Source organism: Diceros bicornis, chromosome 33 (assembly GCF_020826845.1).
Source record: "Diceros bicornis minor isolate mBicDic1 chromosome 33, mDicBic1.mat.cur, whole genome shotgun sequence".
In the NCBI taxonomy this organism is placed as follows: domain Eukaryota; kingdom Metazoa; phylum Chordata; class Mammalia; order Perissodactyla; family Rhinocerotidae; genus Diceros; species Diceros bicornis.
The window spans coordinates 13,672,139-13,687,310 of NC_080772.1; the positions used below are offsets into that span (position 1 = coordinate 13,672,139).

Below are 15,172 nucleotides of genomic sequence, written 5' to 3' on the forward strand. Positions count from 1 at the left end.
AAACAGACGCATAGATCAATGAAACAGAATAGAGAGCCCAGAAATAAACCCAGGCATATATGGTCAATTAATTTATGACAAGTGAGTAAAGAGTATACAGTGGGGAAAGGATAGTCTCTTCAGTAAATGGTACTGGGAAAATTGGACAGCCACATGCAAAAGAATGAATCTGGAGCACTGTCTTACACCATACACAAAAACCGACTCAAAATGGATTAAAGACATTCAATGTAAGACATGAAACCGTAAAACACCTAGAGGAAAATATAGGCAATAAACTCCTTGACGTTGGTCTTAGAGATGATTCTGAAACCAAAAGTAAAGGCAACAAAAGCAAAAATAGTGGGACTACATCAAACTACAAAGCTTCTACACAGCAAAGGAAACACACAGAGGCCAATGGTTTATCCAGGGTTACCCAAGTAGTGCTTTTAACCACTATGCAACGCTGACAATTCAATCAGAATCTCTGGGGACGAGACTTGATACAGATTTTGAGATTTTTTAAAATAAAGATCAAAAACTTCTAATGGGTAGAAAGTGATTGGGAGTGGGAGCTACTTCACGTAGAATGGTCGGGGAGGTGCCTGTGGTGATGAGAAGCTAGCCATGGGAGTCTCTCTGCGTGGAGAGGGGGAGGAGGATGTGTGAAGGCCTTGCAGGTTCCAGGTATAGAACAAAAACCAGTGGTAGGAGATGGGGATTTGGAGAGGCCACTTTTATGTTTGTTCTGTTTCTGTTTAATTCTATGATTATAAAACAAATATGTGCTTTTATAAAACAAACATGTCTTTTTTGCTGGTTCCTCTCTTCATACAGCTTTAAATACCATCTTAGGCTGACAACTCTCTAATACATATATCCAACCTGGGCATCCCTCCTGAAGTCTAGACTCATATATCCAATTGCCTACTCACCTTGACCACTTGGATGTCTACATCTCAACACAAAATAACCAAACTGGAGTTTATGGCCTTTCCTGCTCTCCCTACAATTTTCCCCCATCTCATTGATTGTTCTATTTGATCAAGCAAAAGTATTGAAGCTATATTTAACGTACTTCTCCTTCTCTCAAAACCCACATCCACACTCTCAACAAATTCTCTTGGCTCTGTTTCAAAGTGTATACAGAATTCAATCACTTTGAACCACCTCCATTGCTACTGCCCTAGTCCAAAACACCATTTCTTGCCTCCTGGAGAAAGCCTCCTTAGCTGGTCTCTTTGCTTCTGCTTTCATCTGCTTCCACTTGTAGGTTATTCTCACTGTAGCAGCCAGAGTGGTTATTTTAGAATTTAAGTCAAATTATATTACTCGTCTGCTCAAAACCCTGTAGTGAATCTACCATTTTATCACAAGTAAATTTAAGAAGTCCTGCGGAGTCTGCGTGATTGGGCCTCTATGGCTCCTGTAACCTCAGCTCCAGGGCATGACTCTGCTGCCTTCTAAGCTTTAGCCACATTGGCCTCATTGCAGTTTCTCCAGCGCATTCCGCCTTACACTTTTGCCTCTGTTTCCTCAGCCTAGAGTGTTCTCTCAGTTATCCACCTTCCTATTTCCTCACCTCCTTCAAGTCTTTACTTAAGTCTCACCTTCTCAGTGAGAGACCATCTCCTTTAAATACCACATCCTTTTCCCTTTCCCCCAGCATTCCACGCCCCATCTGCTTGTTCTGCTTTGCTTTTTCTCTGTACCATAGCACTTAACACTCTGCAACTAACACGCCCTCTTTGTCTCTCTGTTTCTGTCTCTCTCTGTATATACACAGACATACAAACATGTACACACACGTTAAAAAAAAAATGTTTTTTTATTGTCTCTTCTCACTCCACAAGGGCAGGGACCTTTGTCTTTATTGTTTACTAATATATTCCAGTTGCTTAGCCTTAAGACATAGTAGACACTCAAATATTTCTAGAAAGATTGAATTTTGGCAAGCATCGGAAGTACATGTGATTATATTGAAAATGAATAAGTTTAAGTTCCCTACTTTTAGGGAACTTAAAGTATAAACAGACATAGTAATAAGTGATAGTAGTATTAAGAGTAATAACAGACATTTGTTGAATTCTTTATTGGATTTTACCATGTGCCAGACACTGTCTTAAGCACTTAATGCATTAACTCATTTAATACTCCCAATGAACCTATGAAATAGGTATTATTATTATCCTACTTTTTACAGATTAGGAAATTGAGGCACGAGAGAGTAAATAATTTGAGGTTCTATTCATGGTGATTGGCAAGGCTGGGATTGGAAGCCAAGGAGTATGGCTTCAGAGTCAGAAATCTTAACCACTATGCTCTAGTGTTCTTAGCATTAAATGAGTTGACATATGTAAATTGCTTAGAACAATGTCTGGCACATAAGTTTTATCTGTTGTTAGGAATCATAATTTTGAATATTTCAAAATTCTTGAAAATATAATAACATGAAAATATTCATTGGTCTCTTAGAACAGTATTAAATTATCTTTTCTCAGTGTCTCCCTTCAGGAAAATCAACATATTTGACTATCCTTCTCTGAATCAGTTGCAAATCTCATAAAATATATAGGATTTCATCAAGTGCGTGAAAATGTTGGAGCACTGCTTGAGTTCCATATAATGCCGTTGATGAATGGGGATCTGGTATTTAGACTAATAAACAGCTAAAGAAGAGGAAAGATATGGAGAATGCTTTTAAAGAACTATTTGAATATCAAGGATTAAGAGAGGCTCTTGGGAAAATTGGTGAAAGAAACCTTGGAGATTTTTGCCAATTTTACTTTATACAATAAAAAGGGCAAATGTTAAAGGAGGCCCTGCAAAGTATGTATATTACTGAAAACCGTCTAACTTAACATTTGTTGCATTCTTTGTTTAAGGGTGTAGTTGTAATTAGAAATTAAACTTTATTATGTATAAAATTTATTTTAATACTATTTAGGTTTTTTTTTAAGAGTCCAATAAGAGGTTTTTGATTCCTATTTACCATGAAATTTTGGTCCTTATTTTAATGGTTTCATTTTATAGCCTAATTTATCCTCACAGAAAATAAGGGAAAGTTATTTAAAGAATATCAGATTTCGAGAGAAGTTTAGTCATTTCTTGTGGTGAAATTACTATTTTGTCTGTACAACATATTTCAGATAATCCTAAATTCCAAAAACCCATTTAAAAATCTAGCCTCAATTTAGAGCATTTTTCAAATATAGAAAGCATGGCATTTTGGTTGAAGGTCTCCTTTATGCATGTCTGACTAATGATACAGGTTAGATAGAAATTCTCAAAAGGTCGTGCGTCAGTCTTGTGAGTTAGCTACTTGATCTGAGCGTTGATGTTCCCTTAAAGCTGTTGAATTCAGACTTGCATTTAACTTGAACATACAGAGATGTGACTTATTTTTTTAACTGTGTAGAGGTCATAATATATATAATAGAGCACTTAAAAACCAGCCTAATTACATAATGCAGTTAAACCACAAGTGCTCATAGATTTTAAACTTCAGTAAAAATTGTCTTCAAGTTTTAAATTAGCGTGCTCAATCATAAAATAAGGATTGGCCCTTTTTTCTGGAAGTACAGGTCTGTTTGAAATTCAACTTACCACTTGATGACATTGTTTTTGCTGTATTCCAACACGAGAATCTGACCTATACTTTGATAAATTGGAAGGAAAAATCCTCAATGTTGCTTTACATCATGTTGCTGTGCTTTGTGGCCTGATGGAGCCATTGTTTTCTATTTAGATTTTAAAGAGGTTAACTTTAAATCCACACAATAAAAAGAAAACATTGTTAAAATTTTAAAACTAAGTAATATAATAAATCATGCGATCTAACTAGTAGAGTTAGAAAGGAGCTTAATGATTGTCTGGCTCAATTATCTGTACATATAGTAAAATTATGTCCAAGAAATGAAATAATTTGTGCAAAGTCACCTTGGTTAAATCTCTCCCAAGCAGCCATCTTCCTGAGATAGTGAGAAAAATTCAGAATTAACTATATGTGCAAATTTTCTCTTCTTCTTTTTTTTTTTTTTGTGAGGAAGATCGGCCTTGAGCTAACATCTGCCAATCCTCTTTTTGCTGAGAAAGACTGGCCCTGGGCTAACATTCGTGCCCATCTTCCTCTACTTTATGTGGGGCGCCTCCACAGCATGGCTTGACAAGCAGTGTGTCAGTGCGCGCCCAGGATCCCAACTGGTGAACCCTGGGCCGCCATAGTGGAGCACGTGCACTTAACCGCTTGTGCCACCGGGCCGGCCCCAATTGTCTCTTCTATTTGAATCAACAACTAAGAATTTCTTTGTAGTAAGATAGGAAGGAGGACAGAAAGAGGCTTTATAACACTTGCTTTATATCTGTTATGTGCTAGAGATACATTGTTGAACATAGTCTCTATCTTAATGGAGCTCAAGTTCTGTTGGGGGTCACATTCTGTTGTGGGAGAGCCTATAAAGCATTATGATACAGTTGATCAGTAAAAATAATAGCTTTTATTTGAGAGCCTTCTCTATTCTACATGCTATACTGTTTGTGTGGTGGTGGTTGTCTGTAAGAGTCAATGTTCAACTAAAGAAGAAAAACCAGTAGGAGGTGTGGTGTGTATAGATAAGAGATTGAGGTTGAGATTGAGATCAATTGATTTACTAATGTATATGATTGTGGAGGCTGGATAAGCAATTCTGAAACCCGTAGAGCAGGCCTGTCATAGGCCTGGCCGAAGTTGCTGTCCACTGGTAGAATTATTTCTTCTCTCAGGGAAGCCTCAGTCCTGCTTTTAAGGCCTTTCAACTGGATGAATCTGGCTCACCCAGATTATCTAGAAATCTCCCTTATTTAAGGTCAACTGATTATGGACTTTACTTATATCTACCAACTGCCATCACAGCAACACCCAGATTGGTGTTTGACTGAATAACTGGGGTGGGGGTGGGGGGCCTGAGCCAAGTTGATGCATCCAAAAGACCATCATGTTGTTTTCATTTTTATTGAAGTATATTATGCGTGTAGAAAAAGGCACATGTCCTAAGTTTACAGCTGAAAGAACTTTTATAGATTGGACACATTCAGGTAACCAGCACTGTACAGGGACCCTTTTACGTTTATTTCATTCGAATCTTAAAACAATTCACTGAGGTATAGGAGTTTTCCTCATTTTATAAATAGGATTTTTAGGCTCAGAAAGATCAGGTACCTTGGCCCATGATACAGTTGGTAAGTGACAGAGCTAGAATTCTAACCAGGTTTTGAGGCATGTGTGAAATATTATGGAAGCCCCAAGGTACCATTAGTTCTACGTGGGGATTGGGAGAATCTTTGGAACAGGAATGCTTTACTGAAGTGGCCATAGGAATCCCTCTAAGCTGGATCTTAAAGCATGAGTTTAGATTTGCCAAGGAGTGAAATGTTCCTTGGTAAGAGGTACCAGAGAAAGAATATGGTGTCATTTCAGAGGACAGGAGATGGTTTGTTATGCTTAACTATAGGGTCTTTAGACTGTGGTTGTGGTAATATGGTTTATTGGAATAACAGTTTTTTAGCCCAAGTGCAAAGAACCTTGTTTACTATTTTAGAGAGCTTGAATTTTATGTTTTAAGTAATATAACACGAGAGTGAGTTAATCATCTGCATTTTAGCAAAAATTCGCCCAGTGGTTTACAAAATAGGTTTGAAAAAGGGCAAAGGCTGAAGGCAGAAAAATCGTGTCTTATTGAGAACCAAAAGTAGAGCACTAAGGATTAAGAGGAGGGAAGAGCATGGAATTTAGGAAGACTTTTCTGAGAGAATTGATGAGTTTGGTAAATCATTAGATGTAGATAATAAAGAAGAGGAATTAAGGATGGCTGTGATTTTCTTGTTGGTGTGACCCATTGGAAGGCAATTCCAGAGATAAGGAAATACTGAAGGAGAAGCTGAGTTTGTTCTGAGTTGTTGGTTGGGAGGATGGTGGGCAGAAGAATGAAAAAAAATGGGTTAGGTTTCGGAAGTTTGAGTTTCAGGCCTGAAGGAATTAAAGTGGACATATTCAGTAGGCATTTGGGAATAGTGAGAGTGAAGTTAAGATGTGGATGGATTTTGTGTGTGTGTGTGTGAGGAAGATCAGCCCTGAGCTAACATCCTTGCCAATCCTCCTCTTTTTGCTGAGGAAGACCGGCCCAGAGCTAACATCTATTGCCAGTCCTCCTCCTTTTTTCCCCTTTTTCTCCCCAAAGCACCAGTAGATAGTTGTTTGTCATAGTTGCACATCCTTCTAGTTGCTGTATGTGGGACGCCGCCTCAGCATGGCCGGACAAGCGGTGTATCAGTGCACACCCGGGATCCAAACCTGGGCCGCCAGTAGCAGAGCGCGCGCACTTAACCACTAAGCCACGGGGCCGGCCCCAGAGAGATGGATTTGATAATCATTGGCTAATTGGTAGAAGTAGGTTAAGGCTATAGGACTGGATTAGTTCTCTCAGGTGAAAAGAAAAGGTAACCAAAGATGGGATGGTAGGGAAAACCTCCAGTACTTAAGACTTGCATGGAGGAAGAGGAGCAGTTATCACAGTATTAAGAAACCAAGAACATAGTTATAGCCTGACAAAGCCAGAAGAGATCATTTTCAAGGAGGTTGTAGATAGCACAAATAGATCATATTTCTGGACCAAATAAGATGAGGACTGAGAAAAGGCTAGCTAATTCAATTTGGCAATTTGGAAAAGCATTGGTGATTGTGAGCCAGATACCCCAAGTGTTTGGAAGCAGGTTTATCCAGAATTGAAATAATAGAAATCAACAAATACTGAATAAGGTAAGCTATCTGTAAATATAACCAACCCTAACAAATGGTCAATAGATATGTAATTAAGGAGACTTGGGAAACACCGCAGTGGCACTTGGATATATTCTATGCATTTAAAGATACATTGATTACCTGAAGAAAGAATGGAGTTCTGCAAGTGAAGAACCAAAGAGTAACCATTTTCTCTATTTAACCAGCAGTTGGTCAGAATAAGTGGTATTGGTATTACTAGAGCAATACATATTCTGTTATGAGGTACCAAAGGGTTTTCAAATTCTTGTATCACTTAAATGATTATCAGATTGTTAGATGATTCTTGAGGTCCCTCAGTAAAATCTGTGATTTCTAATTATAATTATTTTCTATGCCATATGGGAAAATTTTGGATATTAAAAATAGAAATGAAAAGACATAGAGCAATCTTAAATGCATATTAAGTGAAAGAAGCCAATCTAAAAAGGTTATAGTCTATGATTACAGCTATATGACATCCTGGAAAAGGCAAAACTATGGAAACAGTGAAAAGATTAGTAGTTGCCAGGAGTTGGAGTGGAGGAGGGACTAATAGGGAGAGCATAGGGGATTTTTAGGGCAGTGAAACAATTCTATGTGATACTGTAATGGTAGATACATTATACATTGATCAAAACCCATAGAATGTACAGCACGGAGAATAAATCCTAACGTAAACTATGGACTTTGAGTGATGATGATGTTTCAATGTAAATTCATCGATTGTAACAAATGTTATTGGATGTTGATAGTGGAGGAGGCTGTACTCATGTGGGGCAGGGAGTATATGGGAACTCACCGTACTTTCTGCTCACTTTTGCTGTGAACCTAAAACTGCTCTTAAAAATAAAGTATATTTTAAAAAAAAACCTGAAGATTCATATCTCAATTGTTCATCTATTGTGTACTTTCACACTTTTTAAAACATAATTTTCCTTTCTATCCTAGACCTGAAAGGCTACTCAAAGGAGTTTAGAAATCTGATAAAATGAGTTTGACTTTGCACATTTTGTAATGAAAAAAGAATTATGGATAAAAGAAAGAGAAGAAAACTAAGGTCAAATGTTTTGAAATTCCAGTTTATTTTCAGTTAACTAAAGTTTTAAAACAGTCTAGAAATTTTGAGCAAATAAAATATTTCCTGAAACATTACCATATATATACACAGAACATTTCTTTGATTTGTTACTGGACATTTTGACAATGTTTACAATGTTTGTAACATTTGACAGTAAGGCCAGTCATTCAACAAAACTATTAAGTGCCTTATCTCTGGCATAAAACAGACAGCAAGTGACAAGATATTCCTTGTCCTTCTCTCATTGAGTTTATAATCTAGAAGACATTGAGCAGTTAAGTGTCACTTCAGAAAGACCTTCTCCAGCCCTTCTGTCTAAATTAAGTCTCTTTTGTTACTCTTCCTTATACCACTTTATTCTCTTGCTTCAAATGACAGTTACCACAATTATTTCAAATTACAGTTTATATTAATTATTTGGGTGTCCTTCTGTGTAATTTCTCTCCCTGTACCAGAGTGTGAGGAAGGAAGCATGTCGGTTTCCACATCATCCTGCCTTCGAGTCCCTCGTGCAGTGTAGAGTTAGCATGCAGTACAGACTTGTTGAGTAAATCATGAAGGAATGGTGACTGTCTTTAGTGTTCCGTAGAAGTGCAGAATGCTGTCAAGTAGGCAGACTTGGTCTAGTGTGAGGATAAGGGCCTGAAAATGAGTAGGAGGGTGGTGTGGTGTTCTCCTCAGAGGGCAAGGAGGATGAATATAGAAATTTTGCCTTTAATTTAGAAATATCGAAGCTATTCGTGACCTTAATGACATGAAATTTGGTGCTATAGTGAAGGAATGCAATTCAGATTACAGTTGATCCTGAAATGAATTAGCCAGAAGATAAAGCAGTGAGCTTTTCCCAGAAAAGTAGATTGCAAACACTTACTGCTACATTATTCATTTGTTATTTGTAGGAGAGTAAGATAAACTATAGAAAGAGAAAATTACTATATTTTAAGATTTTTTCACTACTACACAAAAAACAAAAGTGCATGAATACTTAACTGCGTAAGTGCTGTGGTAGAGGCTGCTGGGAGGACCTGGATAGTTGTTTTCTAGGAGTTACTGCCGCTTTTATCTTTCAGATTGAAAGTGCTGAGTGAATAAGAAAGGATGAAAAGGGTATTTTGGATTGGTTAACACTTAAATCGTCAGTCCTCTAATTTCCCAAGAAGTTAGAGCACTGAGAAATCACGGGAGATTGTTCACAAAGCACCAGAAGCCCTGGCTGCCTCTTTTCCTTGTGCTTTTGTAAAATATTTCTTAATCTATGAATTTTGTCTCTTAATTTTTTTTTTTTTACTTTCAGGTGTTGGTAAATCATGCTTATTGCTACAGTTTACAGACAAGAGGTTTCAACCAGTGCATGACCTTACTATTGGTAAGTTTTATAAAAAGAGATGAGAAGCATTCAAAAGTTTTGGGTAGTGGAAATAGAATATGCTAGAGGGTCCATTCTATTAGTGATGGGTCAAAAAATCAATGAAACTAGATTTGTTGCTGTGCAGAGTTTAGTCTCCAGCACTTTTTGAAAATATAAGTGTAGTAAAAATAATATTACCTAACTTTGTAAAAGTGGTTGGAGCGCAGCAAGACATTAATATTTAAGATTTTGATTCTGTTTAATGATGAAACAAATGATTCAGAGACAGTACAGCATATAGGTAAGAAGAGAGACTCTAGACCAGCTTGCCAGAGTTTGAATCAAGGCTCTGCCACTAACTAGCTGGGCAAGCCACTTTACTATAAAGCCACTTTATCTATAAAATGAGAATAATACTATTGTGAGCAATAAATGAGTTAATAAATGTGAAGCATTGGAACAGTCCCTGGTGACATGGTATGTGCTTAGGCTTACCTATAATTATTAATCGAGAAAAACTGCCATGAAACAATTTTTGGTTTCTTCAGTTGTGGAGAATAAATGAGATAATTACTGGTAAGAAATAGTCAACAAATATTAGCTATTATTATTAGTGATATTATTCATTAATAACAAAAGTATAAAATTAAAATGAGTGAAAAACTAAAAACTTTTAAGTGTATGTTTTGGGGTTCCTATTTGTTAAACAGTTATATTTTCACCCTGAAAGCTAAAGAATCTAGCTGAATTATTCTTCCTTGGCTGTAGCCCATTAACAACTAGAAATTAGTCAACTATGAAGAAGTAAGGTAATTGGAAATCTACTTAGACTTTACAACTGATAGCTTGATGTGTTTTTTTCAGCCAGTGACTGCTTGTTTTCTATAGATATCATTAACTCACTGATAGTAGCAAGTTGATTCTCATGTCCTGTGTAAAATACCAAATTGAAGGTAGAGTTTATGAATCAAATTATTAGATCGATTAATAGTTTTCAACCAAGCCACATGTACTTTGAAGATATATTGAAGACTTTCCTTAGTGGCTACTGTCAATGAGAATATTCATATTCCCTTTTACTTTTGATAGTTTTAAGTACACAAGATAATGATGGGTAAAACAGGTACTACTGTTTCGTGCTAGTCTTCATAGTGTAGTTTAGCTTTGGTGAGCTCATTTTTATGTACAATCTGCTCTTTGCTCAATAGGCCTGAACCTTGATAGCCATCTCTTAGGCATCACTCAGTCCTGAGACAACTAGCCCAACAGTTATTTTTAGTGTAGGGTATAAACAAAAATGTCTTCCTCTTCATTGAAACTGGTATAAATTTCTAAGTTGTTATAGCACACCTGATGGAGAGGATGGGCCTGAGCCTGGGGTCAGAAATTGACATAGGCTATACTTCTGGAGAGAGATAAGGGAGTAGACCAAAGGGAGTTGTTTGGAAAACTGTAATTTACGCAGCTGTACCAGCTGGCTTCCCTGTGGATTTGCAAATGGGAGGCACTGCATCTTCTCTTCTCTCTCTGCCTGGGTTAACTGTATGTCGTCCATGGCCCGAGCCCCAACCCCTGCCCAGCAGGTCCACTGCTGGTCTGTCTTCTCAGCTCTGGTAACCCCGGTTTGTCTCTTTGTCCCCCGAGCCTAGGGATGGTAGCAGCTTCCTGCTGTTGCTAATCTCTGAGTTGCTTTACCATTTCTTTGGGCTTTTTAAGCTCTTCCTTTACTATAACCAATTCCCTACATTAAATTTTCTTTGTTTTACATATTTAAGTATGGTTTTTGTTTTTCTGGTTGGACCCTGACTGCTATACCTTATGATATGCATCACAACAATTTATTTTTCAGACATAAAAACAATTTAGCAGGCCATTAACACATATGTAGATATATTTTTTTATAATTTTATTTATTTATTTATTTTCCCCCCAAAGCCCCAGTAGATAGTTGTATGTCATAGCTGCACATCCTTCTAGTTGCTATATGTGGGGCGTGGCCTCAGCATGGCCGGAGAAGTGGTGCGTCGGTGCGTGCCCAGGATCCGAACCCAGGCTGCCAGCAGTGGAGCACGTGCACTTAACTGCTAAGCCACGGGGCCGGCCTCATTAACACATATTTTTAGAAAAGAACATTGGAACATTTGCTAAAATTGGCATAAGACAGTATCTTGATTCTGCTGCATACTTGCCTTTGCCTGATGAAGAGAGGATGGTGAAAAAGTTGAGGTTGAGTCATGACTAAGAATTTTTAATGATAGAAAAGAAGAAATAAAAGACCATAAAAAGTGAAGACCCTATGAAATGTTCCTTAGCCTTTGACTACTGTCTCAATGAGAATTGTTGTGATATGGATCAAAGAAGTAATTTATAAATAGCTTTCTGGATACAGTTACATTGAAGGTCCAGATTAGTCTTGCTTCTCAAAGGATGGTTCAAGGGCCATTGCAGTGAACTAGCCTAAGTATGTGTGGGAACTTGTTTAAGAATCTACTGAATTCGATTCTGCGTTTGAAGGTGATCTCCAAGTGATTCATATGCATATTAAAGTTTGAGAAGCATTGGAGCAGTGGCTTTTAGCTGTTGATGACCCAGGTAGAAATATGTTTTATGTTGTTGACCTTATGCACACATGTGAGCACACCCCCACACACATCTTGGCCTCTCAGTTCCTTACTTCGTCTCCTCCTGTGATCTTGCTTCCACTCTGCCTCAGCTGCTCACTCCTATTGTCACACCCAGGACCTTGTCATTACCAATATTTGGAACCACTCCAGAATCTCAGTTTCATGCATCTGGCTATTTGACTATCCCTCCCATCCTTCCAACTTGCATCCTCTAGTTCCTAATGCTAAGGATTTATTTACGCCATCAGACCTATAATCCGTTGATCCTACCATCTTTTCACTCTCACCCCTCTCAAGTTCTTACTTCCCTCGTTACTCAGCTTTAATTCTAACCACTATAATTATGTCATAATCACTCCTGCGTACACCCTCAACCCACTTGCCCCCTCTGTTCATCATACTCTTGTGGCTAACTCCTAGGTTAAATCCAACTATTTACTCCATGCCTGCATGGAGAAAAGTACAGAGCCGTGTAACTGGTCTCATATTAATTTCTTGGACACTAACTTCTAACTGCCCAACAATGACACTTTATGTCCAGTCCCTTCACTCTCCATTTTCCTGTATGACACCTTTCCTGTCTTCACTCTCAGATGAAAACCTTGGATTCTATTTCACTCAGAAAATAGAGGCAAAAAGAAGAGCATTTTCACAGGTTTCTACCACCATGTAGACCCACCTACGTGCATTGTGTCCATAAACTCACCTTCTCCTTGCTAATGTGGATGAACTCTAAGTTGCAAGGCATACTCAAGAGCACTGCTTCAGCAGGTTTTTTTTCTTCCGGACATTATTAATTTTTTCCCTTTTTGATGGTTATTTTTCATGACTTTATTTTCTTTTCCAGCTTTCAATCCTTTTCTCTCCTTTTAGCAAAAGTGCTCAGAAAGAATTGTCCGTGTTTTTTATCTCTAATTTTTCTCCACTCATTCTTTCTTGAACCCACTCCAACTAGGGCTCTCCTTCCCGTGTATACATACTAGCTGCTTACTGAACATCTCTTCTCTTGTATGCCTAATTGGCATCTCAAACTTCACATGTCCCAAATAGCTCCTGGTTTTTTTCCTCCCATATCTTCACAAGTATACATGTACACACACACACCCATACCCATCCTCTCACCTAGATTTATTTTTCTCTGTAACTTTTTATACAAGTAAATATAAATGAACATTGTCTCCCACCCATGTAAAGTGAAGCCCATGACAGCAGAGTTACCTGTTTTGTTCATTCCTTTATCTCCAGCACCTGATACATATAAAGACTCTGTAAATATTGCTAAATTAATATACTGCCTCTCTGGAGGGAAAGCTTTGTAAAGCAACATTTAACATTACAGTGCTTAGTGTATGCATCCCTTTAATGCTATTCAATTATGTTGTTTACAAATAATTCTAGTTACAGCCCACTAATTCCCAATACATTTATTTCACTACCTGCTAATGGACACACTGGTCTAGAGGCTGAGCCATTTATATGTTGATTCCACCTTCTTACCTATCTCCCCCACTTCTTAACCAGTCAGCCTGTAAGAAATAACTAGTAGGAGGAAAAGTATACTTTTGGGGAAAAGGTGGAAGAATTGAAGCATCATTTCTTCTGTTAGGCTCCCCACAGGAGATCAGTTAAAAATACACCTCATTTATTTGGGGTTCGATTTTCTGATAACTTGAGTTATCTAGAATTACGTTGCCAAGAACTAGGAAGATAGCTTAAAAGACCTCTTGTGAACATCTAATTTAGATCTCACAAAGTCTATGTACCAGAATTTTAAAATGTAGATGTATTTTCCTGACAAGGTGTGATTAGTAGGAAAACACTGTAAAAGTCCAGAGAAAGTTAAATTCCCTGTATAACTTGCCTTTGGCCCTCCAGCAACCACTGTGATAAGTTTGGTGTGTGTATCGCCTTCTAGAGTTTTTAAATGTATCATGAACACACACAAAGCTGTTCTACTTTGTACTTCCTCCACCAGTGTCCTATAGTACCCATTCTCCTCACCCTTGCCTCTACTGCAGCTTATTAATGTTTTCAAAACTTGTGAATTGGAGAGGGAAAAATGGTTATTTTACTTTTCAGTTCCTTAATTTTTGGTGAGGCTGAGCATTTTTTATATGTTTAAGAACCACTTCTATGTCTTCTCTTTTAATTACCTGTTTATATCTTTGCCCCTTCTACTACTAGTTTTCTTTAGTCAATCCGTTGATGTTTTTCTTTATGGCTTTCAGGTTTACTAAGTAAAGCTCCCCAGTGCAAAAATTACATACATATTCTGTTAAATATTCTTCTAATACTATAAATTTGTACTCCATCTGGTATATGGTCATGTATATGATTTTCTTTAATTGCTGTATAACTTGTGACCTCACACTATTAATTAAATAATTCTTTCTTTCTTTCCTATTTGAACTGTCACCTTTGTCATGTGCTAAATCTCCTTATGTTAGTGAGCCTGTTTGGGGACTCTCACGTCTATTCCATTTCTGCCTTTTTTTTGTATTTCATAAGGCAGTATCACGCTGTGATATTTATAGTAACTTTGTAGTATACTTAATATGTGATTGGCATTTTTCCTTTTCTCAGTTTTCTTGATTATTCTTGTGCATTTGTTCTTCCAGATGAACTTTAGTCTGTTTGCCCAGTTGCAAAATTTTTAATGAGGCTTTTAAAATGTGATAAGAATTTTCTTAAGTTTTTGGGTTAATTTGGAGATAATTTATGTTTTTACTGTATTGAGATTACCTATTTATACACATAATACGTGTTTTCATGTATTCCAACTTTTTAATGCTCTTCTGTAAAGTTTTACAATTTTCTTCATACAGCCTTGTGCTTATCTTAAGTTTGTTTTGGTAGTTTATAGATTTTGTTGCTATTGTGAATTGGTTTTTCTCCGCCATCATTGTTGTTAAATTATTTTGCACATTCTAAGTAGATAGTTTGGTCTTATCTGTAAGTCATAATTTTTTCCTTAGCTAATATTTATACCTTTTAGTTTTGTTTTTGTAGTTTATTACCAAAAGCTTTAGGACAATTTAAACGTAAAGGGGTTGTACTTTTTTTTTCAGTGTAATTTGAATTCCTCTGGTGTTTTACCTTTTAACATGGTGTTTGCTGTTTATTTTTCCTAGAAAATTACTTTTTTATGTCTAGTTTTCCCTTTGATTCTAGAATTAGGAAAATCAAGCCTTCTTCCCACAAGTCTCTGTTTTGAATCTCTGCAGTGTCTGGGTTGCAGGAGTAGGTCCGTATGTTCTCATACTGGTCTAAGGAAGGCTCAGCCTGACTGTTTGCTTGATAGCCACTTCTGCTCTCTGCTTTGGCAGCCCCATATGGGGGAAGGA

General features: G+C 37.3%; 1 protein-coding gene across 1 annotated transcript in view; it reads left to right on the forward strand.

Annotated features, from left to right (window-relative positions):
- RAB2A (RAB2A, member RAS oncogene family) overlaps positions 1–15,172 on the forward strand; it is a 97,005-nt gene that overhangs the window by 25,469 nt on the left and 56,364 nt on the right. The window contains exon 2 of the mRNA XM_058528754.1: positions 9,151–9,222. Coding sequence (XP_058384737.1) covers positions 9,151–9,222 — 72 coding nt within the window. The remainder of the gene's footprint in view (positions 1–9,150; positions 9,223–15,172) is intronic.